Consider the following 26,376-nt stretch of genomic DNA (forward strand, 5'->3'; position numbering starts at 1 on the left):
GTGGTGCAGCCACACTTCCGGCAATAATAAGACATAAAACAAGCTGGGTGGCGGTGGTATACGTCTTAAATCCCAGCACTCAGGAGGCAGAGGCAAGAGGATCTCTGAGTTTGAGGCCAGTAACTGGAGTTGGGGAGGTGGCTCAGGCGGTAAGAAATGTGTACTGTACAAGCATAAAATCCCAAATTTAACTCCTTTTCCAAGGGATCTGATGTGCTCATACAGACACACCTGCAGGCAAGACACCAATATACATAAAAATAAATAATTAAAAAACAAACCAAGTTCAAATCCTAGGCACCCACACAAAACCCAGACATGACCATGCATGGTTTTAATCCCAGCAATGAGGGGCTGAGAGAGGCAGGCTATCAAAGTAGTGAGGTTCAGTGAGAGACCCCGTGTTAAGGGAATAAGATGGAGAGTATCAGAGGAAGACACCTGATGTCCTTCTGTGGCCTCTGCGTGTGTATGCTTGTGTATATATGCACCTGCACATGCATCTACACACAAGCATACACCACAAACACAAAAGGAAGGGAGGGAGGGAGGGAGGGAGGGAGGGAGGGACGGAGGGAGGAAGACAGGAGTCCACTAGGTCAAGAGGAGCACTGAGCACACTGAGTGTCCCTGCCTCAGAGAGAGGCCACACAGCCTCAAGACACTAACTGTACCATTCCCAAGGTATAGAGACAGGAATCTCCCAGTACAGGAAGTGGGGTTTACTTAGAAATCACTTTGGCCAGTAACTTAGCATCGTGGGTGTAGTGGTTTGCACCCATAGTTCATCTGCTCAGAGGCTGAAGCAGGAGGATCCCTTGAGTCAACGTAAGGTTCAGAGTCAACCTGAACAACACAGTGGACTCTTGTCTCAAATTCCTGGCCCTTATTGTCAGAAGCTCTGATTCAAAGGATCTGAGACCAGAGATCCAGGGTTAGCAAGCTTGGAAGTGATTCTGAACAGGAGGTCAGGAACTGAATTGTGACACATCCTTGACTTCCCAGCCTTCTCCTTCCTCTTCCAGCATTCCACATTCTGGTTCTCACTCCTCTCCCTCTGGATGAGGCTTCATGGAACACTCCAGAAACTTTGCTCTTGATGTCTCACCTGGGATTGTGTGCCCTGCCTTCCTCTGCTCTGCTCCTTCAAAGTCCCCAGAGACCTCATGGCAACTCCTGTCCCTTTCCTCCCACCAGGGCTCATCCTTATGAAGCTGTCTCTTGATGAAGCCTTCTTCTTCTTCCTCTTCCTCTTCCTCTTCCTCTTCCTCTTCCTCTTCTTCTTCTTCTTCTTCTTCTTCTTCTTCTTCTTCTTCTTCTTCTTCTTCTTCTTCTTCTTCTTCTCCTTCTCCTTCTCCTCCTCCACCTCCTCCTCATCCTTCTCCTTCTTCTCCCTCTCATTTCCCTCTCCCTCTCCTCCTCCTTCTTCTATTTTTTTAATCTGCATTGATATTTTGGCATGGGTGTCAGGTACCCTGGAACTGGAGTTACAGACAGTTGTGAGCTTCCATGTGGGTGCTGGGAATTGAACCTGGGTCCTCTGGAAGAGCAGCCAGTGCTCTTAACTGCTGAGCCATCTCTCCAGCCCCTGAAGCCTTCTTCAAACCACAGGTATATTTCTTCCCTGCCCGTGCAAGACGAGGAGGAAGAGAAAGTGAGAAAGGAAACACTGAGCACATGAGGGTACTTTAGTGGGACTATTATTCTGACTATTATTATTACTATTACTATTGCTGTTATTATTATTATTACTATTACATTGCTGCCTGTGCTTGAGTAGGCCAATTTCTGGATCTCCAGAATGGCAGGCCCTTTCTATTTAAGGGCCATGCTGACGTATGACACTAGAGGAAATCGAGATGTGGAAGGATTGAAAAGTGCACACAGCTAGGAGCTGACAGCACTTGGGTTTGAGCTGAAGCATCAGTTTCTCAGCTCCTCTCACTTTGCTGTTTGCTTTTGTTTAGGGCTGGGATCCAAACCTAAGAACTGGAGCAAACAAGGACTCTATCATAGAGTTGTGTTCCGAGACCTCAGCCCTAGGTCTTGAGGGTTTTTGCTTTTTTTTTCCTAACATTTTTGTAATTTACTTTTTGTGACTATTTAAGTGTGTGCATGTACACTCCCATGTGTGCTTGCATGCATGCTTGTTTGTGTGCTCACGTGTGTGTTAGCATGAGTGCTTGCATGTATGCTCACAGTGTGTTAGCATGAGTGCTCACATGTGTGCATGTGCGGAAATCAGAGAACAGCTAGTGGGAGATGGTTCTGTCTACCATGTGGTTCTTGGAAGCAAACTCAGCTCACCAGGCTTGGTGGTAAGTATCTTTACCCGCTGAACCATCTTTCCAGTTTCTCCATTTTTAATTGTCACTTTACACAGGCATCCACAGTCATGAGGCTCACTGTTACAACAAATGCTAAGATGTTGGGCACAGGGCCCAGTGCTCGGTGGGTGCTCGGCGGATGTTGTAAACTGAGTTAAGTTGAAAGTCTAGACATCTGGGCAGAAGGGGAACAAAGAAACAGGCAAAGATTTTACTATTCCTGAAAGGCTGGGGCGGTGTATCAGAGTGTTTTCTGTCCAAGTATGACAACTCAAGTTCCATCCCAGGATCCTGTGTAACAAGGCAGATGCAGTGGTGCTCGACTGTAATCGTAACACTCCTGTCATGATGAGATCGGAGGTGGAGACAGGAGAACATCCCGGAGCTTGTGAGCTAGCTAGCTAGGAAGATGCAAGGCAGAGGTGAAAACAAAGGACACCCAGCCTCAAACAAGGTATAAGGCAAGGACTGGCACCTGAGGAGGCCCTGGGACTTCCTCACATGTACTGAGGCATGCCGTACCTTTACGCACATATCACATACACACATACACAAAACAGTAGGTAAATAAACAATTCTGTAAAGACATCATTGCTCACTATGTCTCATGCTTTTTATTTTATAGGACTCAACATCTTAGGAACTTTGATGACAACGAGTTGTAAAAAAATAATTCAGGAAAAAAATCGGAAACAGGCAGAACAGGGTGACCCACTCAAAGCTTGGTGGGTTCAACATTTGTCAGTCTTCATGAGTGGCATAGTGTTGGGTTTGAACTTCTGAACATTATATAATAGAAAGAGAGGGAAGAATAAAGGATGCAGGGTAGTTGGTCTAGACACAAGTATCCCTCTCCCCTGGTGCCACCTTCTGAATTTCTTTCCATGTCTCTGGTACCATTTTCCTTATGGACAACCAGGACCCAGTGGAAAAAATTTGGTGTTATTTCCTAATCAATGATCTATAGGAGATGGCAACCCCTCCATTCTAATTCCAAACTCTCTCTAATTCATTAATCACACCCACTCTCCACAGCCCCACACAAAATCCCAGAAGGCCTTCCCTCTGAGCCTGCTAGAGAATAAACAGTTCCTCACCTTAGTCCTGTAGCTTATATTTCTTCCAATCCAGAGAACCATGAGAATATTATGCTAAGGGACATCTTCAGTTCTGTCCCCTTTGACACAATGGCCTAGCTTTAGGTGACTCATAAGTCTAGAAGATGCTGGCAGTATCCGTACAGAACAAGTCTATTGATTAATCCAAAACCCAAGACAGCACACATCAACCCAAGTCTCAGAGAAACAACAATAACTTTAAAAGGCAACTCTAGTCAGGTTACAGGACAAAACAGATGAGCAAGAGTCACCCCCAAATCCGACTAGGAAGCCTTCCGGAAATGGACAACTTTTTGAAATGCTTGTCGAAAGTCTTCGTTGAACACAGTGTAGATGACGGGATTGATGAGGGAGTTTAAATAACCTAGCCAAGTGAAGAAGTCAAAGAGGGCCGGGTGGATCCAACAGGAGTCCCTGCAGATGGGGAGAACCAGGGATACCACAAAGAAAGGCAGCCAGCAGATGATAAAGGCCCCCAGAATGATGCCCAAGGTCTTAGTGGCTTTCCTTTCTCGAGCTGCAGAGATCCTCTTGCGTTCTAGGATGCTATCTGCAAGCTTGATTTTCACTTGGTTGAAAAAGAGAGGGGAGCCCACTGTGTGTGAGTGGCTGTCATGGAGGCTGGGGTCGAGGGAGCAGAGTGAAGAGCCCGCAGAGCCTGTGATGAGCTGCGCCGTGGTGAAGCGCTTCCCATAGAGGGATGGTGGGTTCAGGATGCGACTCCGGGCAGCCACATATATCCGGCCATACAGGATAATGAGCAGGATGGACGGGATGTAGAAGGCCCCGCAAGTGGAGTAGATGGTGTAAGAGATCTGAGAGGTGTTCACCAGGCAGTCAGACATCTCCTCATGAGCTGTGGCTTGCCGCCAGAAGAGTGGTGGGATGGAGATACAGATGGAGATGGCCCAGACTGCCGCAATCATGGCTGCTGCATGTCCGGCTGTCCTGCGTTTGCTGTACTCCAGGGCATCAGTGATGGCCCAGTACCTGTCCAGAGCAATGACACAGAGATGCAGGATGGAGGCCGTGCAGCACGTGATGTCAGAAGACACCCAAATGTCACACAGGATTTGGCCAAAGTTCCAGGTGCGGGTAGTGGTATAGGCTATGCTGATGGGCATAACCAAGATAGAAACCAGGAGGTCGGTGGTGGCCAAGGAGCCAATGAGATAATTGGCCGGAGTGTGGAGCTTCTTGGTGAGTAAGATGGTGGTAAGTACAAAGGCATTGGAGAGGACAGTGGCCAGTGTGATGATGGAAAGGACCACTACAAGGGAGATTTTGAGTGCCTGCAGGATCTGTGGGTCCCAAGCCCCTGTAGTATTCAGGGATCTGTTGGAGGCCTCCTGGGAAAGGCCTTCTATGGACTGGTTTGGCAGAGACATGCTCAGTGTTTCTCTCTTTCCACAGACTTATACACACAGGTCTCCCTCCTTCACTGTTGTCCCACCCAAAGAGCAAGGTCATCCTTCGGCTGCAGAGTTGTGGAGGCCACACATCAGAACCCAGCACAGCAAAAAGACCTTAAGGCGTGGCCAGGAAAGAACACCGAAGACCACCACTAGCTGCTTCTGGAAGAAGACGAACCCCTAGGCATCTTGGGGTTCTGGATCCTTTCCCGGCAGACACACCATCTCAGGGGACACATGATGGATTTGTTAGACAATTACCAGGGTCTCAACAGGAGGATGGGCAGAGTGCTGGGGTTCTTCTTGCCATTGGCACTCTAGCTCTTTTCAAAACGTACGACCTTGATGTATTTAACAAAAACATTTGTTCGTTCATACTTATAGAAGATTATGGATATCTTGTCACTTCCAGAGAGCTTTTAAAGCTGGACACCAGAAGCTGCAGTTGATTCAGAGGTGTACCAACAACAGCTCCATTTTCCCAGGCTCCTCCCGACAGAGTCATGAGTCCTCAGTGCTGGTTCTATCCTGCTGACGGCTTCTGAGTCTGACCAGACAAAACATTCCTGTTACCAAGACTCAAAGAATGCATGAGCTAGGAGAAGACAAAACCGACGGACGGGTCACTGCTGGTTCACGGAGATGGAGACACGTTCAGAAGCCCTGAGGTTTGAGAAAGAAAGAAAAAGGAAAAGAAAAGCAGGATTAAATTCTAGAAGGAGGACTCCGAAACGGTAGGATGAAAAGGATGCTGCTTTATGCTGTCCCTGGTGCTGTGAACCTAACTTTCTCAAAGTGAGGAACGCGGCAGCGGTGGTGTGCCCCACCCACACAATTCCCAGGGGGGACAGAGTGTCCTAGCTGTTGGAAGTATCACAAGCACATGAAGTCAGCGCTGTAAAGTGAATCAGAAAACGTCACTCTGTTTATGCAGCAATGAAAGCTAAACAAAACCAAACTAGGCCTGGGGGAAAGAGAGAACACCATATTGTCACCGCTTTGTCTGGGGGTAGAGGGTGACTGACTTCCATTCATCTGACTTTCCAAATCTCCTAGAGTCAGCACAAATGACTTTGTGGGGGAGGGGAGGGAGAAAGGGGATGGTGGTGCTTTTTTTGGGACATGGTCTCATGTAGCCCAAGTAAGTTTTAAATTCACTCTGTTGTCTAGGGTGACTTTGAACTCCTGATTCCTTGTCTCTACTTTTTAAAATTGTAGGATTACAGACACCCACCATCATACCTGGTTCCTGACTGACCTTTTTTTTTTGTTTTTTGATTTTCGAGACAGCTCTGTGGCTTTGGAGGCTATCCTGGAACTTGTTCTTTTCTTTCTTTTTTTTTTTTTTTTTTGGTTTTTCGAGACAGGGTTTCTCTGTATTGTTTTGGAGGCTGTCTTGGAACTCGCTCGGTAGACCAGGCTGGCCTCGAACTCACAGAGATTCACCTGCCTCTGCCTCCCGAGTACTGGGATTAAAGGCGTGTGCCACCAACGCCCGGCTTGGAACTTGCTCTTGTAGACCAGGCTGGCCTTGAACTCACAGAGATCCACCTACCTCTGCTTTCCGAGTGCTAGGATTAAAGGCATGTGTCACTACTGCCCAGCAACAAAACATTTCTTATGAAGTAAGAAAAGTTAACTACTGGTATCTGGGTGTGGTGAGGCGGGCACAAGGTGAGAGCACTGAGGACCGCAGTGGGTGGAAGTTAGTGTCATCTGTCTGAATAGCGGCTTCACTGAGAACTGCATGGCCATGGCTGGAACAGTGGAGTGGAAAGTGGCAGGCTACGTCTAGAGCAAGGACTTCCAGGACTATCTCATGAGTACACACTTCTGGAGCTCAGGTGGTCTCCCCATTGCTATTGTCAATGACATGAAGAAGCCTCCAGGGATTATCAGTGGGTGGATGACTTTAACCCTCTGTTGCTATTCTTTGACATTCATGAGATTTGCCTACAAGGTACAGCCTGGAATCTAGCTTCTGTTTGCATGCCCTGTAACAAATGAAGTAGATCAGCTCCTTCAGGGGGAGCCTTATTAGCTATGAGTGTGAGGATCAGCTCTTGAATGAGACAGGGCCTGCTGGGCGGTGGTGGCTCACGCCTTTAGTCCCAGCACTCAGGAGGCGGAAGCAGGTGGATTTCTGTGAGTTCGAGGCCAGCTAGGTCTACAGAGCAAGTTCCAGGACAGCTGGCTCTACACAGAGAAACCCTGTTTCAAAATATTAAAAAAAGGAGAAAAAAAAAGAAAGGAAGGGGGCTGGAGAGATGGCTCAGAGGTTAAGAGCACTGGCTGTTCTTCCAGAGGTCTTGAGTTCAATTCCCAGCAACCCACATGATGGCCTACAACCATCCGTAATGAAATCTGGTACCCTCTTCTAACCTGCAGGGATACATGCAGACAGAATACTGTATACAAAATTAATAAACATATAAAAAATAAAATGTAATAATGATGATAAATATAATTAAAAAAAAAAGAAAGGAAGGAAGGAGGGAAGGAAGGAAGGAAGGAAGACAGACACTGCTGTGAGCCACCGATCACATCAGCATAAATCGTTTTGCTGAGGGGAAAACACAGAATGCTATCTTTAATAACCATGCCAACATTATAGAATAGGTGAGAGTCCCTAGACCAACTCTCTGCTGCCTTATTAATGTTAAAATTAATTTGTCTGCATCAAGTAGTTCAAAATATACAACTAACTTAATAATCGTGAATGATGATTTTACCTGTAGTAATGTATAGTAATGTGTATGTTATCTATTGGGATTTGTATAATAAAAATGTAAGAGAACAAGATTTTATAACTATAAGCACTTATGAACTCAAAATTCTTGACTCTTTTTTAATGGCTATAGTATATCCTTCAGTTTGCATATTTACACATAATTTCCACTAGTAACAAGAAACAGTAATTTCCATGTTGTGTAGATGCAGATCTGCAACTTGATGGCAATAAATGATTTAAATGTTTGCTTTTCTTTTTCTTTTTCTTTTCAAGACAGAGTTTCTCTGTGGCTTTGGAGGCTGTCCTGGAACTTGCTCTGTAGACTAGGCTGGCCTCAAACTCACAGAGATCCTCCTGCCTCTGCCTCCCAAATGCTGGGATTAAAACCGGGCCTAAATATTTGCTTTTTTTTTTTTTTTAAGTTAACTGCTAAATTTTAAATCCTTGAACATTTTTCATGATAGAAATTCATCTCCAGAGAAAGAATTCAACTTTATGAATGGAAACAGGATGTTTGACCCCGTGGGTTAGTTGATTTGATTTCAAGGTTTATTTTTTATTTATTTATTTGAGTGTGTGTGTGTGTATGCAGTGCCCTCAGAGACCAGAGACAGCATCAGATCCCATGAAACTGGAGTTAAAGGCAGATGTAAGCCAACATGTGAGTACTAGAAAACAAACTCAGGGCCTCTATAAGAACAGCAAGTACTCTCAAAGGCTAAGCCATCTCTCCAGTTCCCTTATTTTTCGAGACAAAGTCTCATGTATCTGAGGTTGGCCTTGAATTCATTATACAGCTGAGGATGACCTTGAACTTCTGATCCTTCTGCCTCCCCCTCCAGAGTGCTGGGATTACAGGCCTGCGCCTCTATATCCCGTTTGTACGATGCTTGGGAAGGACTCAGGTCTGACCCTCCCCCGCTGTTATCTTTAAGACAAGGTCTTGCTATGTTGCCTGGGATGTACTGGAATCTGAAACCATCCTGTCTCTGCCTCCTGAGTACAGGGATAACAAGCATGTCCCAGCATGCTCTGACCTCACACATCCCCACTCCCACACACAAACCATGAAAACCATTTTCATGTCTCCTCCATGTGCTTCTGGACTCTGGGCTTAAGCATTTGAGATGTTGAGCAAATGGTTGGTTTTGGGAGGTCTTTGGACCTCTGCATGGATGATGAGGGTTAGGCAAAGCTAAGGACCATCAACACAATCTCATCTCTGGCATAATCCCAGCAGAAGCCCATGGGCATGGGACCCCACAGACAGACTTAAATGCTATGGCATGGGGAGCAGTGAAGCCAAGTAGTGTTGGGATACTCAGCCTCAAGGGAATCCTATCTCCTTTCTTTTTCCTGATTTGTCTTTGCTTTTGTTGTGAGTCAGGGTCTCACTGTATAGGATACTCTGACCTCCAGATCTTCATACCTCCACCTCCTAAGCATTGGAATTACGGGTGTGTGCCACCACGCCTAGCTTGGCGCGCGTGCGTGCATGCGTGCGTGTGTGTGTGTGTGTGTGCTCACTTGCGCGTGTGTGTGCATATGTATGATGTGTATCCGTGTATATACACATCTGTGCAGAATTCAAGCATACCTGTGCCACGGTGTGTGTGAGGGTCTGAAGACAACCTCAGTTGTCAGTCTTCAGTTTCCACCTTGTTTCTGAGACACCTTCTCTCTTTGTTAGTCATTTTTGCATAAGGCAGACTAGCTTGCTCACAAGCTTCAGAGGATTTGCCTCTTTTTATCTCCCATCTCAAAGTAGGAGCCACTGCACCTGGTTTTATGGGTGTTGTGACATGTGTGCCTGGCTTACGTACTGAGTCCCAAGTCAGCCAGGGCTACATAGTGAGACCCTGCCTCAAAACAACAACAACAACAAAAAGCAGCCCATATTCCCAGTGGTTTGCAGGTGGAGGTAGGAAGATTAGGCCAGCCTCAGTTATATTGCAAGTTTGAGGTCAGCTTAGGTTACATGAGTCCCTGTCTCCAAGAGAGGAAGGGAGGGAGGGAGGAAAAATAACAACCCCAAAACAAACCCTTAATGCTAACTCTAAAACATATCCTCAAATTTGAAAGATATTATTACTACTACTACTATTTGGAGGCAGGGTCTTACTATCTAATCCTGGCTGGCCTAGAATTAATAATATAAACTAAGGTGATCTGAACTCACCTCCCCAGTACTGGGTTAAAGGCACACCCAGACTGTTGTTGTTATTATTATTATTAATGGCATTCTTGCTACGCTGGAGGCACTGAGCTAGTACAAGGCCTGAGTCACCCAACCTGTCCAGTGGGCAATACATCCTCCAACTTACAAATTGGCCAATGGGTGTTCCGAGAGGTGATGTCACCCAGCTGGAAGTAGAAGGACTGAGTTCAGAACTCTCCAAATCTTTATCCTTCTTCAAATTTTGCAATCCAGGAAGAAAAGCCTCAAGGCACAGGTATGGCCCCAGGGGCAATAAGTGACAAAACAATTCTGCCTCCTCCTGCCCTGGGCTCCATTCCAAGTCTGCAGCTGCTTTTCCTTCCTACGGATCACACGGAAGATGTGAAGTCAGATTGGATCCTTAGGAATTTTCTTGCCTGCAGACAGCCAATGAGGACTTGCTACTGTCGTGTCCCACAGCAGGCTGATGTGTCTGCCCCACACATTCAGGTGGCTCCAGACATTCCAGCAACTAACTCCCTGCAGGAAGAAGAGTCATGGGCTGGGAAGGTCGAAAGGCTGGTAGGCAGGCGAGCCCTCAGTGACATCTTGGGAAGAGGGACAGGGACAAAGGAGATGGCCTCGGTTGGGGGCTTGCCCTGGAACTTTTCAAGGAAGTGACATCATTCTAGAGCCCTCAGGTTTTCCTTTTTCCTTCCTGAACCAAGTTGAGAGACTCGTGCTTAATCCTTTCATCTTTGGAGGCACAGACTACAGAACTACTGACAACAGCTTTTCTCCATCACAGCTCAAACAACAAAACAGAGACACAAATAAGGATGACTGTTAGATGATGCTTTCACCCAGGAGGTGAGGAACAATCCTTTTTCTTTCTTTCTTTCTTTCTTTTTTTTTTTTTTTTTTTTTTGAGATAGGGTTTCTCTGTGTAGCACTGGCTATCCTGGAACTTGACCTGTAGAACAGGCTGGCTTTGAACTCACAGAGATCTGCCTGCCTCTGCCTCCTGAGGGATAGCATTAAAGATGTGCACCATCACCTCCAGGCTTGAGGGAACATTTTTTAATCTGATCAAGCCAGTATGTGAGCAGGTGAGGTCATACAAAGTGTCACCACCTGAGAATAAAGGAAAAGTTAGAAGTGCCCCGTAGACACAGACTTTGTATTTATTGTCTGAAGACACGAATGATGTGATCACCACAGAGAGGACCTATGCTCCCATTTCTACGCATGCTCGCTCAATGGACAAACACTTCTATGTTCACAAGCTCATGGGAACAGGAATGGTGTTGGTGGTCCCACCTGTAAGAGCAAACAACCAGAAAGAAATGAATTGAATTGACCCTCAATGGGGAGACCTGCACACCCCCAACACAGAGGTCTATAGTGTCCTATTTTTTTCATTTTATTTGTGGGGTGTGTGTGTGTGTGTGTGTGTGTGTGTGTGTGTGTGTGTGTATGTGTGTGTTTTGAGACGGAATCTCACTGCATTACCAGGGCTTTGTGTATGGTAAGTGAGCACTCTTTATTCTTTAATCTGCATACACATATATATGTATACACACATATACATACGTGTATACACATACTACTTTGTAGGAAATAACATATTTGTAAACAAAGGAAAAAGTCTGAGGAGAGTAGCGTCAACAGAGAAAGAAGCTGACTGAGAAGGGGGTGGAGTTGCCTGGGGAGAAGGGAGAGGCCCCACGCATGGGTGTCCATGAGCGCCCTCCTCCCAGGACCTTCGCTCTGGCCCGATCTTCTCCCAGTCAAGTCAATTCCAATGGCCCAGCAGGCCCCGGAAAATCGCCGGAGACAGACTGCCCACAAGCTCCCTTACCTTCTGGCCCCTCCTTGCCTGTCAATTAGAACAACACCACTTTTCTCCCAGGATCCTCCCGTGGTTTCAGCAAAGTCAGGACACCTTGGCAGAGAGACTGGCACACAGCAGGGCTCCTCTTCACCCTTAGCCTAATCTTCCTGCCCCTTTTCCTTTCTGAAGGGTCTCTAACTGAGTCATAAAACCTGCCAGGAACAAAGCCGATGTGTGACTCTAATGGATCTGCAGAAGCCAGTCTCAGCCTTTTAGAGGCAAGGAAAAAAAAAATCCAGGGCTTTCTGATCAAAGATTTGTTGCAGTAGAATAAATCTCCCACAGAGGAATTCATGTCTGTCTTCTCTGTGGGAACGGTGTTGTACGGATGAGTGAGCCCTGGACAGGGAAATAGCTCTCCACAAATTTGAGCACTTTTATAAAAGGCCACCACAGCCGTTATCTGATTCCGCTCCATATCCTGTGTGGGACCTCCTACAGTCAGACCTCCTCTCTACCCGGAAAATCAAGGTATCACGCATGCCTCCTAGAGATGGAGTGAAGGTTAAATGCAATAATGTATGTGATCTAGACAGAGAAGTCTTCCCATGGCTATGGCTCTCCCTCCCTCCCTCCCTTCCTCCCTCCCCCCCCCTGTATGTGTGAAAGTGCTAATTTTAAGCTTTAATCATTATCTTAGGAACAAATAAATCAGTTTCCAGGTTCAACCTCTTAAATTATAAAATATGGAAAACAGGAATGGAGAGATGGCTCAACATTGAAGAACTCTTGCTGCTGCAGAGGACTCCACTTTGGAACCCAGAAACCACATCAGGCAGCTCACAACTCTGGCCTCCTCAGGCACCTGCACTCATGTGCACGCGCACACACATACACAATTAAAGAATAAAATCTTTTTTAAAAGTCTGGAAAATGGTTGAGCATGCTGACCTTTAGTCTTAGCACTTGGGACAGAGGCAGGCAGATTTCTGTTTGAGGTAAGCCTGCTATATAGAGTGCGCTCCAGGACTATCAGGACTCTGTAGAGAGATCCCATCTCAAAAACAAAACAACAACAAACAAACAAATAACCCCCCCCACAAAACAGAAACAAAACCCCCCCAAAATCTGGAAAATGTAGGAATGTAGACACATTCTTATCTTTCCCTTCCTTCCTTCCTTCCTTCCTTCTTTTCTCTCTCTTTCTTTCTATCTTTCTTTCTTCCTTTCCTAAGCATGCTACCAACGGAACTACATCCCCAGTCCCAGTAGGGAGATCCTTGGTCTAGACCTCCATGCCTGTCTGCCCAACAGGCATGAGAAGGGGCTTGAGGCTGAAGCTCAGAAGCAGAGCACTTGCCTGGTACACAGGACATTCAGGGGTGGGTCCCCAGCACTGAAAAATAAAAAGCATGCATGAATGTCCACCAAAAGACATAAGATACATGCAAAAGTTGTTCCCGGGAGCTCGCTATTTGTAACAAGTCTACCTAAATGCACAGCAGAAGTGATAAATGACCGTGGTATACCCACATAGCACACAGTATGTCAGAGAATGACCCCAGACAACCACACAGATGAACCGCACATTAGGTCAAGAAGCAGCCAAATACTAGCTGTAATGGGACTGCATAAAGTTCGCCAGCCTGCAAAGCAATCCCGTTGATGAGGTCCAGATCCAGTGTAACTTTTGTCTCATGTTGACACATTGCCTTGCTATGGAGCGGAGGCTGGTCTCCCACTAGCCTGTGTTGATCCTCCTGCCTCAGCGAGTCAAGTCTGTCATGATAGTTGAGACACCATGGCTGAGTTTAGAATGTGAACCTTAAAGGGGAAAGGGCCTCTGGGGGCAACACATGCTTTGTTTCTGGAGCTGTGAAAATCCACCAAGCCATGCTCATGGGCTTGGGGAATATTTGCTTTTACTTCTCCCCAAACTAGTGAATATCAGTTAGATGCTAAGTGGCCGAAAGAGCGTCCAAGGCACCAGTTCTATAGGTCACAGGTCGACTTCAGGCTCATCAGTTGAACTTCTATGCTGTTTCTTCCTATAGGAACTGAAGACAATAGAGGCCGCAGCACCACACAGTTAGCTGCTGTGTGTGACTGGACAATGCGGGATGGAAAGTGTCAGGTGCCTAACAAATGCTCCATCAATTGTAGCTACTGTGCCCCCCCAAGTTATCTGCTGCCTTCCACGCTTTCAACACCCAGAGCCGACTCTGGTGGTAAAGCATGACATGGAAAGTCCCAGAAATAAACAATTCCTAAGTTGTAAATCGTGCCCCATTCTGAGCAGATGATAAGATCTTCTACAGTCCTGTTTAGACTAGCCCAGAGGTGAATCATCCTTTGCCTGATGTGGCCATGCTGCACACGTGTGTGAGGTCACTACCTGTCCATTAGTCACCCAGGAGCTGTCTCCACTACAGACCGACTGTTCTGTTCTCACAGCACTTGTGTTCAGGAGTCCTTTATGTGGCTGGAACTTAAAACTGGTGCCTCTGTCATTCAACTGGCTCCTTTTCACCACTTCAGCATTTAGACATTATCTCATCTTGCAGCATCACAAAAAGATGAGTGGGGGGGGCGCTAGAGTCATATAACATAGAAAACAAATTTTTTTTGAAAAAAGGTCTCACTATGTAGCTCTGGCTGTCTTGGGACTGGTTATCTAAACCAGGCTGTCCTTGAACATAGAGATCACCTGCCTCTCCAGAATCTTCTTTTCAACTGTCTGACCATATCACTCCCCTAAATTCCCCTTGGGACTTCCACCGCACACTGTCACTGTTTTGTTTAAAAGACCCACCATGAAGAATCCCTTCCACCTCTAACATGTTCTGACACAGTTTGCTGTTATGTCAAGGCTCCAGCAGCGCATAGCTGCCTGTTTCTGTAGCAGGGCTATCTTCTGCTCTGACCCAGTGTCCTCCTATGCTTGGAAAGTGTCATCTCTTCTGCCCTCTGGTTGTCTCACTGCAAGTCACCCTTTGGGACTATGCTGAGGCATGCTTGTGATGTCTTTCCTAACCTGCCTGCTGCAGGCAGCCCAGGCGCCCCTCCTCTGAGGGCCTACCACCATCACTGCCTCCACAGGAATTCCTTGAGGACAGGAGCTTGGTCTTTTCCCACCTATGACTCTGACAAGAGACAAATAAACGTTCCTGTTCATGTTGGCAGTGGAGGGGGGGGCACCCAGAGAGATGGCTCAATGGTTAGGGGGGCCTTTGCTCTTAACCCAGGTTGAGTTCCCAGCATCTGTGTTAGACAACTCACAAATGCTCATAACTCCAGCTCCAGGCCATCCAATGCCTCTAAACCCCCTTGGGTACCTGCATTCACCTGCACAGACACACAACAAAAATTAACCTTGCTGGTGGCGCACACCTTTAATCCCAGCACTCGGGAGGCAGAGGCAGGCGGATCTCTGTGAGTTCGAGACCAGCCTGGACTACCAAGTGAGTTCCAGGACAGCCTCCAAAGCCACAGAGAAACCCTGTCTCGAAAAACCAAAAAAAAAAAAAAAATTAACCTTGCAATGTTTATGCCAAGACAGTGGTCAGGTGGGGAGTAGTCTGAAGTACAGGGCCTGGCAGAGGCAGGGGTCCTAGGCTTTGGCTTGGTTCTGCCACTAACTCTATGTAACCATAAGTCACTTCCTTATTTGGCTCTCAGTTTCTCAAGCTTCAAAGAGTGTTGGACCAAATTAGAGACTCCCCTGGGGAGTATCAGAAGTGCCTAGGGAGGGAGACTTGGTAAAACAGAAATGGCCAGGACTGACAGCACAGTCCTGTATAACCCCAGCCTCTGAAGGCTAAGGTGGGGAGATCAACAAAAGACCAAGGGCCAGCGGTGGTGGCTCATACCTCTATTCCCGGAACTCAGGGTGGGGGTGGGCATGGCAGAACCAGGCAGATCTCTAGAGTTCAAGGCCAGCCTGGTCTACAGAGTGAGTTCCAGAACAGCCAGGACTACACAGAAGAACCCTGTCTTGAAAAACAAAACAAAACAAGTTCAAGATATGTCTGGATGACAGAGTGAGTTTAAGGCCAGCTTGGGCAACTGAGAGAGACATTGCTTCAAAACAGAAAAGGAAAAAGGGTGATGGAAACATAACTCAATGTAGAATGCCTGCTTTTGAGAGGTCTTGGGTTTGAATTCCAGCATGGGGGAGGGGCTGAAATGAAACAAACAAACAAAATAACTCCTGGGGGAGAGCCCAGGCACTGCAATTTCTAAAAATTCCTCAAGTGTTTCTACAGTGTGGCCCAGCTGGGGTGACATAGAGATACCATCAACACTGATAGCTGCAGATTGATAAAATGTCACACACAGGAGAGACCTGTTTTCCGGGCCTTTGAACCAGTTGGAGAAGCACAGTTCAAGCCTCCTTCTTCTTGGGTTTGGACTGGGTTGTTACACGAGCCCTCGTCAGGCCAGAGGCCACTGTGAGCAAGCCACAGCACTGCTTAGGAGCAAGACCCTTTGTCACTGGTGGTTGGGTGAACCCCTGTGCACGTGGGAGAGTGGGCAGCAAGGTCTTAAACTCCCTCCACCTGCCCCTAGTCCTGCCCTTGGGGCAGGGTCAGCGCACCATTTACAGAGTGGGGAAGCAAACAGCTCAAGTCCGGGCATGTACAGCACAGCTGGACTGAGAGCCCCAGCCCAGAACTGTAGAAGACTCAGCATGGAGGTCACTGAGCACTTAAGATGTAGACACTGAGACAGGACTTGAGTGCAAAAAGAACATCTGGAACCCCAGCAGTTTTGAGGTTGAGGCAGGAAAATACAGAGTTCGAGGCTAGCCTAGGCAACACAGTGAGATCCTGTCTCCACACACACACACACACACACACACACACACACACACACACACACACGCTGGACAGTGCAGCCCCAGAACCAGAAATTGTTGACAGGCTGCTATCACCCCCTAGGGGTCACTTTGAGATTTTGTCCTCTGAGAACTGCGTTTCTGGCCAGGGGGTGGGGCAGACGAGGAGAGCCATAAGGAGAGCTTGCCAGCATTGCATTGAGCTGTCCGTACAGACTCTGGTTGTCACAGTCCTTTCTGTTGTGATTTCCAAGGGGAGGAAACTGTAGCTCGGATGAAATGTCAGGACTGGGCTTTGGGGTTGCCTGGCTCCGTGCTGCACCCCTCCTAAAAGGCATGAAAGCCAAGCTCTCCTTTCTCTTCCCACAAACTGCTGTCCAGTGCAGGCCTGCAAACATGCAAGACCTCCTTCGCCAGGCCTAGTGGCTCACACCTGTCATTCCAGCATTTGGGAGCTGAGGCAGCTTGAAGCCAAACTGGGCTACACAGCAAGACCTTTATCTAAGAAAAAGAAGAAAACAGGAAAGGGAATGCAAGGGAACAGGAGGGGAGGGGAGGGGAAGGGACTTTACTCTAGTACTGTCTCCTAGCAGGGCCCCCTCTCACCAGGCCTGTATGGTAGAAGGTTAACGTCTCTGTTCGGCACTTGGCACAGCCCAGAGGAAAGGGGAAGAGGCGCTCACTCGATGTCTCACACACTTGGCTGTGCCTGGAGCGGGTCTGAGAGCTGGGACGTCTGGGACCAGGCTGGGCAACACACACTGAGCATGTGTGCAGGGAAGGGGGCTGTGTGCAGGGAAGGGTGTGTGTGCAGGGAAGGGGCTGTGTGCAGGGAAGGGGAGCTGTGCAGGGAAGGGGCTGTGTGCAGGGAAGGGGGAGCTGTGCAGGGAAGGGGGAGCTGTGTGCAGGGAAGGGGCTGTGCGCAGGGAAGGGGCTGTGTGCAGGGAAGGGGGAGCTGTGCAGGGAAGGGGCTGTGTGCAGGGAAGGGGGTGTGTGCAGGGAAGGGGCTGTGTGCAGGGAAGGGGAGCTGTGCAGGGAAGGGGCTGTGTGCAGGGAAGGGGCTGTGTGCAGGGAAGGGGCTGTGTGCAGGGAAGGGGGAGCTGTGCAGGGAAGGGGGAGCTGTGTGCAGGGAAGGGGCTGTGCGCAGGGAAGGGGCTGTGTGCAGGGAAGGGGAGCTGTGCAGGGAAGGGGCTGTGTGCAGGGAAGGGGGTGTGTGCAGGGAAGGGGGTGTGTGCAGGGAAGGGGGAGCTGTGTGCAGGGAAGGGGATGTGTGCAGGGAAGGGGCTGTGTGCAGGGAAGGGGCTGTGTGCAGGGAAGGGGGAGCTGTGCAGGGAAGGGGAGCTGTGTGCAGGGAAGGGGCTGTGCGCAGGGAAGGGGCTGTGTGCAGGGAAGGGGGAGCTGTGCAGGGAAGGGGCTGTGTGCAGGGAAGGGGGTGTGTGCAGGGAAGGGGGAGCTGTGTGCAGGGAAGGGGATGTGTGCAGGGAAGGGGCTGTGTGCAGGGAAGGGGGAGCTGTGCAGGGAAGGGGCTGTGTGCAGGGAAGGGGGAGCTGTGCAGGGAAGGGGGAGCTGTGCAGGGAAGGGGGAGCTGTGTGCAGGGAAGGGGCTGTGCGCAGGGAAGGGGCTGTGTGCAGGGAAGGGGGAGCTGTGCAGGGAAGGGGCTGTGTGCAGGGAAGGGGGTGTGTGCAGGGAAGGGGGCGTGTGCAGGGAAGGGGGTGTGTGCAGGGAAGGGGGAGCTGTGTGCAGGGAAGGGGATGTGTGCAGGGAAGGGGCTGTGTGCAGGGAAGGGGCTGTGTGCAGGGAAGGGGGTGTATGCAGGGAAGAGGGAGCTGTGGAGTGGAAGGAAATGAACACAACACAGTTTCACCAGCCTGGGGATTCGCAAAAGACACAGGTGTCAGAGTGGGATTTTAGGAATCATCCAGCCCAGCTCCCCTGTGGCGCTGACAAGGGGCAGGCTCAGAAGGGGTGGGACACTTCAGCGAGTCACATAGTGACAGGTACAGACCAAGGTTCCAGACCCCCCAGACCCTCACTTGGAGAGTGAACCTGAGATTAAGGGTAGACTCAGGGACCCTCCTGCTTGGCTCATGCCAAATGCTTCTGATGTTTTTAAGCACCCCCCCCAACCCCAGCAGGGGCAACTCTAGTAGCAGACAGACAGGCCAGCCATACAGACCTCTTGGTCTGGAGCTTAGTCTGCCTCCTTTCCTCACCCCCAAATGCTGCACATCTGGATCTCTAGAGAGCATTTGAGCTCATGGAATGATTCTCCTCTTTTCTTTGGGGCTGAAGAGAAGCTGCCTTCTCCAACATGGGTAAACAAGATCCTAAGAGCAGAGATCTATTTCCTGGAAGCCAAACAGGGAATTGTGTTGTTTAAGGCATTCAAATCCACTAGCCACTGTCTGCTTTCCCCGCTGGGAAGCACAGGGCAGTGGCGGTGAGGAGTTAACACAAGCTTTGGAGGGAGGCAGCCGGTGGAATCAGACAGACAGCTTGCTTCCCAGCGCCGCGGTCTTGGATAAGTTACTCAGACTTGCTGTGCCCACTCTCATTCAGTAACTCCTGAGAGTGTGGACAACACAGATCTGACACTGACCTTAGGAGACTTACTGTGACCCCCGAAAAACACCCTCAGTACATGGGAGGACAGGGGTGACAGGATGATGACAGGGTACATGTCAGGAGCCGGGAAAGCCACAGGGACAGATAAGCCACTGCCACCCTGAGACCCCACTCTGTGAGGGGCTGGGAAGCCCAGGACTGGAGCTTGGAGAACACCTGCCTGTAGTCACCACAACTCCTCTTCACTTCCTGCCGTTTACCTCTGCCAAGACCATGTGAGCCAGCTCTTTCCCCCATCCCCTACCCCATGTGCACTCTTTGAAGCCCCACCTCTTGGCTGAGGCCTGTACATGTGAAGACAATGGTTCTTTTCCTTCTTTGAGAGTTCCCATATGTCTCTCCCACTACCCAGAATGCCTTCAGTTTTTACTGTTTAAAATCTTTATTGTACGTGGGTGATGAGTGTGTGTGGTGTGTGTATGTGCACATGTGTGTGTACCAGCCAAATGAGGACACTCTCTTCCTCATTTTCTTGAGACAGGGTCTCCAGAGGTCACCCTTTAGGTTAGTCTGGCTGACCCGTGAGCTCCCAGGATCTGCTTGTCTCTGCTCCCCAAATGCTGGGGTTACAGGTGTGCACAGTCACGCCCAGCTTTTTGACATGGGTGCTGGGAACTTGAACTCAGGTCTTCAGGCTTGTACAGCAGTGCTTCCTACCCACTGAGCCATCTCTCTCTCTCCTCCAAAGAATGCTTTCTGGAAGTTTCTCTGGAACCCAGAATGGAATTGATCACCCCCGTTCTCTGTTGTACTAAGTTTCTTACATAGACACTAATATGGCCTCCCCAACTGTCCTCACCAACTTCCTGTGTCCCTGCCAGACTGGAATTCAGGAAGGGAATGACACATGTGTGGTGGAGCCCATTGTCTTTCCCTTAGCCACCTTCAGCACAAACTGCTCTATCTCCCTTTGTGAAACTTCCTCTTTCCTCTGTGCCAGCCTGTCCTTACACAGATCCTGCCTCACTATGGGATGCACATCCTGTCCCTTACACAGATCCTGTCTCACTATGGGATGCACATCATGTCCCTAACACAGATCCTGCCTCACTATGGGATGCACATCCTGTCATCCTGTCCCTAACACAGATCCTGCCTCACTATGGGATGCACAGCCCGTCCCTTACACAGATCCTGCCTCACTATGGGATGCACATCATGTCCCTAACACAGATCCTGCCTCACTATGGGATGCACATCCTGTCCCTAACACAGAGCCTGTCTCACTATGTGATGCACATCCTGTCCCTAACACAGATCCTGCCTCACTATGCGACGCACAGCCCGTGCCTAACACAGAGCCTGCCTCACTCTGCAGTGCAGAGCTTCTGTGTTTCTCTTCTCCCCACAAGATAGAGCAGGGCTTGGCTTTGTTCATAACTGAACATTTTGGAGTTGACACTGGTGATCAATAAAATTTACTCAAAGAATGAGACAATTTTATGCTTCTTAGACCTGTTCACTCCTCTCTCATAATCCAAATGCCTTTTGGTGATTCTATCTGAAGGTCCTATAGGAGCTCCAAACTCAATCAAGTCCTCTCACCCAGACTATGACTTGGTTGTCCTGCATACTGCTGATCGAACCCAGGGCCTTGTGGATGCCAGATAAGCACTCTACCATCGAGGTACATCTGAGCCTTGGTTTTTTGAGATAGGATCTCACTATATAGCCCAGATTGTTCTTAAACTGGACATTCTCATGTCTCTGCCTCCTGAGTGATGGGTTTACATGTATGCACCATTAGGACCAACTTCTTTGTTAAATGTTTTTTGTTTGTTTGTTCCCGTCCTAGGACAACTTGTGGGTGTCAATTTTCTCCTTTCACCATGGTGTTCCCAGGGATCTAACTCAGGTCAACAGGCTTGGCAGTGATAGCCTTTCTCGTCAGTTCCTCCTGATATTTTTTGGACAGAGATTGAACCCAGTACTTCATGTGTCACTAGGCAAGCACTCTGCAACTGAGCCCCAGCCCAGCACCTGAAATAGAATCCTTTCTCCTGTTTTCTCCTGGCATTAGGCCAGCTAATCGAATAAAAAGGAGGAAACCAAGGCTCACACGAGTCAAAGGCACAAAGCCTTGATGTTAACATCCCCGGTGTCTCATGTTCTTGAAGGTTCTGTGTTCTCTCTCCACATACTTGGGATATCCATTTATTTACATTGGGCTGCCCTGTCTCTTCACAACGTCTCTTCCACAGAAGCCACTTCCTCTAGGAAACCTGGTCAACTGCATGAAATGCCATCCACTGTCATATGAGTCACGTGAAGCACAGACTGGCTTTCAATAGCTATGTCATCAGGGATGATCTTGAACTCTTGCCCCGACCTCCTGAGTGCCGGGATTACAGATGTGCACCACTGGGGACCAAACCCAGAGCCCTGTGCATGCTAGGCCAGCACTCTACAAACTGAGCTACAGCCCGGGCCTACAAATCTCTCTCTTTGAATCCCTCTCCTGACTCTAAGTTTACTTGTGCCTCCTCCTGCCTGTGGCTAGAAGCTCTCTGAAGATAAACCTAGTCCCTCCCCACTCCAGGGCCTAGACCACTTGCAGCAATCTGGAAGGAGTCTTTCTATAAGGCTTAAACACACCCAGAAGAAATCAGCAGTACTGGTGCTGGGCTGGGCTGGCCTAGCATGCACAGGCTCTGAGTTTGCCCCAACACACTCTCACTCCTACACGATAATAATAGTAAAAATAACAATAATAATAATAATAATAATAAAAGTACCAGTCTTCCTTTTCTGAGCTTGCCTTAACACACTCTCACACCTACACGATAATAATAATAACAACAGCAATAATAAAAATAACAATAATAATAATAATAAAAGTACCAGTCTTCCTTCTCCCTTGATTTTCTGCTTTTTTTATTTTTGAGACAGGGTTTCTCTGTGTAGCCCTGGATGTCCTGGAACTCACTCTGTAGACCAGGCTGGACTCAAACTCAGAGATCCACCTGCCTCTGCCTCCTGAGTACAGGATTAAAGGCGTGCACCACCACCACTTTCCTTTTTTTTTTTTTTTGATAGAGTATTATTATGTAGCTCAGGCTGGTCCCAAACTCAAGATCCAACCACCTCTGCCTCCTGAGTGCTGGAATTACAAGTCTAATGCACTGTTCCTGGCTTCTGCACTCTACAATACTTGAATAAAATCCCAACCCCTCAGCATGATCTGCAGTCCTCACCATCTGTCAGGAACCCCGACACCTCTTTAGCCTAGCTCTCTGTCTGCAATTGTCCCCAGCCACCCCAGTCAGCACTGCCACTTCTCCCACACACAGCAGCTCTTGTCCATGTCACTCCTGCGCTCATTGGGGCACTTAACACTAGCTGATGCTTCCCACTTATCTGTTTACTGGCCATCTCTCCACTCCACACCCCCGCTGTACCCACATAACGCACAGCTCTGTCTAGCTCATCACTGTATCCCCAGGGCCTGGATGATAAGAAACGGACGGATTGCCAACCCGAGAGTGCTCTAGGCTCCATCCACCTATGGGTAGAGGAGGTAACCAAAGCCTGAGGGAAGGTGAGATCACTCAGGGAGAGGGTCTACCATAAGCAGGGAAGAGGGCTCGGGCCACCAGAGCACCTAGTGTCTGGACACAGGAAGAGGAGCCTGCAACAAAACCAAACCAAAACAACAGCTGGGAGAGAGAGAAAGTTGAAGCGAATTTGGCTTCCTGAATGCTGCTGCTGGCTGACCTTGGACTCTGTGGGCCCGATGGGGGCTGTCTGTGCAATGAGGGCACCCTCTCAGGGCTGGGAATGACAGTCTCTGAGGATCTGTATTTCTGTTCGTGTTCACATCGCCCTTGCCAAAAAGCACTGTTGTCCATCGCAGGAGAGAAGGGATCACAGCAGCCCCACTTGCCATCAGGCAGCCAGCAAAGCCCAAGGAGGCATCTTTGCATTTCTGGCCTTGTAATTAAATGAGGAAGAGGGGAAGTCCAGGGCGCTACTGCTTCCACCTGCGGGCCTGGACGCCAGCTTCCCGCGGAGCCCTGGTCTCTTGGACAAAGCCCACCATCTGCCAGCCAGCCTAACTTCTCAAATGACCATCTTGCTGCTATCATAAAAGGTCCCTTGAAGGGAGGGCTGAGACTCCAGCCAGTGTCGCAGGGGTCCAGAGGAAAGTATAGACACACACTCCACTAGAAAACACCATAAGGCAGTGGTTCTCAACCTTGCTAATGCTGTGACCCTTTAATACAGTCCCTCATGTTTTGGTGACCCTCAATCATTAAATTATTTTCATTGCTGTTTCACAACTGTAATTTTGCTACTGTTATGAACCATAATGTAATTATATGTGTTTTCTGATGGTCTTAGGTGACTATAATAGGTCGTGACCCACAGGTTAAGAACCACTGCCATGAAGAGATTCCAAAGAGATCCAAGTCTGATAATTGCAAAACAGGGCAAGGAGGGCAGAGCTCCTGCTCAGGGTCAGATGATCCCATCTGATTTTGCAAAGCAAACCTGCAGTATGGACGTTGTCATTCTTATTTCCTATAGGAGAGAACCAGTTCTTGGAGAGGTTAAACAAAGGCTTTTGGACGATCGCACAGCTAAGTGGCCAGGGCTAGTTTACTAACGGAGCCAGCCTGATAGTACCAGGGTCTTAATCCCTGAACATCCCCAAATCTAGCGAGTCAAGGGGTTTGAGTCTTATGTTCTTCAAGTACTGTGACTTTAGGCAAGATTTCATCCCCATTCCCCCCACCTGCAATAAAGCTAATCTCCTAAAGCTTCACAATTTTGCTGTTACTCGAGCATCTAAGATTTGCAGAACTTTACAGTGTGTAAAAAGGCATCCACGGCCTCTCACTGGTTCCCACCAGTCTGCAGTGAAAGGGAAGTGTCCTCTCCATTTGATAGATGAACATACTGAGGTTGGGAGAGAAGCATTGACCTGCCCAAGGTCACTAGCAAGTCGGGGCTATTCCCAAACCCCAGCTACAAACAGGTCTGCTCCTCTAAGTCCCCTCCCAAACTGGCGTCACCCCGAGACCTGGCCGGTAGAGGGCTCCCCGCTTCCCTCGGTCGCCGCCGGGGCCACCTGGGGGAGGCGTCTCAGATTGGGCCTAGGGGTGCAACTCCCACCGGGCGGGATCTCTAGAGTGCTGGACACTGAGTACGTGCGCCCCGGGGTCCCGCGGCCACCTTCGGGGGCTCCCTCGGTCCACCTTCTGTTCAGGGCTCTGGAGAGCAACCTGACATGCTCCCTTCGACCCCGATGGTCCTTTGGGACCTTTTGTCGGTGCGCTTCCCTCACGTCCCAGAGGCGTAAAGAGGCGGGACGCCGGGGGACAGGGATCTGCTCTGTTGGGACCCGCCCGGCCAGGCTCAACCCCGCGAGGCTGAGACGCCCGGTTGCCCCGGGGCCCCGAGCTTACCGGCTCCCCTCCGGCAGGAACTGGCGGACACTGCAGGGCACTCTGTGGGGGCAGCAGTGGGGCCTCCTCCATGACCCTGCTGAGCTCCGGGCGACGCCGCCCTCCGTGCCTGCAGCTCGGGCTCCGCGCTTCTGCCCGCGCCCGCCCGTGCTCCACGCTCTGCTCTGGGGCTCCTCCCCCGCTGGGCTCGCTCCCCACTCGGCCTCCCGCCCACAGCAGGGGAGGTCCGCTCCGAGCCCCTAGCCCTGCTCCAGCCCCACCATGGGAGGACACCAGCGACGCAGATGGAGGAGGCCCACCTGTAGGAAGGAACAGACTGTCCGGGGAAAGTGGACTGTGCCTAGACTCCATCTATACCTATCTGCGAGTTCCTCACAAGCTGGGCCTCCTACCCCCTACCTTTAATTGAGCAAATATTTATTGACCTGCTTTGTGTCTGGGGTGAGAACCATTGCACACCCTTACCCCCATCCCGCCTCCTGGGGCTCACATTCTACTGGGGCAGATACAACGCTTTCAAAGAGATATCAGATGTTTCAGCAGGGAAATAAAGAAAGGAGGTGGAGGGGTGTCAAAGGTGGGGGCATCTCACCGGGAAAGTAGCCTCCCAGCACAGAGACGAGGTAGGAAGCTTCCAGACCACACACTAGAGGTGGAATGGGTACAGTCAGCTTTCTGCTGGGCAAGTAGGGTGATCCCAGAGTTGGGGTAGCAGATCTGAAGCCAGCTCCCCATGCAGCATTTAGCAGGTGTGAAGAGCCAGGAGAGAGAGAGGCCTGCGTTCAAAGACAGGAGCAGCAAAAACTCCTGCAGAAGTCCGAGCGCCAAGCAGGTCTTGATCAGGCTCCACCCAGCTTCGGTGGAGCCGGTCTTCGGTGTCCTTGCCCACTGTGTCTCCTTATTGTTTGTGTATTCTCAAGCCTTGTCGTCAGCAGCATCCCCCACTGCACTGGTCATGCATTCTTGATGAACTGACCCCATGAGCATTATGGAGTGACCCTGACTCTCCATCCCTGGTAACGGCTGTGTCTTCAAGTCTCCTTGGTGTGTGTGTGGCATGGGGAGGATACGGAAGCACCCACACAGCTGTTTGATATCTGGCTCACCGGTACACTGAGAACTCAGCAGCTATTTCACATTTTGCTTTCCATGTCCTTCCGTGTCCTTCTGTTTGCACCAAAGTGTCTGCCCACCTGGCCTCCCCCTCCCCTTTCTCTCCTGGTCTATCATTTGTGATTGGCTTGGAGCCTCCATCTCTTACAGTCTCTTTTTTGGAAGGCTGTGATCAATGGTCATTAATAATGCAGAGGTTCTTTTTGTCTTAGCGCAGATCTCAGGCAAATAAATCACTAGCATGAATAGACAGGAGTCATCGGCAACCACACCTCAGCCTTCTCTCCTCTCTTTAGGCCCTTGGCTCTTTTCCCACACGGGAGATGGGAAGATAGAACAATGCCAAATGTAGGTGGCCCTTAATATAGGCTGTGCTACCAGTGTCCTGGCTGATACACAGCCCAGCATGGCAGCTGCCAGGGTCCTTCCCCCAAGGTCTTGCAGTTGAAAAGTACACTCTGCAGAGTAGTCGGAGACATGTCATGGATGTGTGACTTTTATGAAAAGTCCCCAAAGATGCTCTGGAAGGAGATGTGAGCAACACAGCTCAGCTGGCAGAATGCTTGCCTAGCATGCTCAAATCCCCAAGTTCAATGTTCAGCATCGAATAAACCAATAGTAGCGGCACATGGCTGCAATTCCAGCACTCAGGAGGAAGTTCAAGGTCACTGGCTACATACATCTTGAGTCTGAGTCCAGTCTGGACTCCATGACTCTGTGTCAACAGGATGATGGTGATGATGATGATGATGATGATAGGACAGGAGAGAATGACAAACCTTCTAATAGCATTGCTTACAAAACAGCCCAGGA

At 49.3% G+C, this 26,376-nt stretch overlaps 1 protein-coding gene across 1 annotated transcript; it reads right to left on the reverse strand.

Moving 5' to 3' along the window:
- Nucleotides 1–2,922: 2,922 nt before the first annotated feature.
- On the reverse strand, nucleotides 2,923–24,589 carry Htr1d (5-hydroxytryptamine receptor 1D). Its single transcript, XM_013121202.3, has 2 exons — nucleotides 24,451–24,589; nucleotides 2,923–5,520 (listed from the first exon to the last, which is right to left on the reverse strand). The coding sequence occupies exon 2, from the start codon at nucleotides 4,831–4,833 to the stop codon at nucleotides 3,709–3,711; it is 1,125 nt and encodes a 374-aa protein (XP_012976656.1). The 5' UTR covers nucleotides 4,834–5,520; nucleotides 24,451–24,589; the 3' UTR covers nucleotides 2,923–3,708.
- Between the last annotated feature and the right edge of the window lie 1,787 nt (nucleotides 24,590–26,376).

This window comes from Mesocricetus auratus, unplaced genomic scaffold (assembly GCF_017639785.1).
Source record: "Mesocricetus auratus isolate SY011 unplaced genomic scaffold, BCM_Maur_2.0 Super-Scaffold_100014, whole genome shotgun sequence".
In the NCBI taxonomy this organism is placed as follows: domain Eukaryota; kingdom Metazoa; phylum Chordata; class Mammalia; order Rodentia; family Cricetidae; genus Mesocricetus; species Mesocricetus auratus.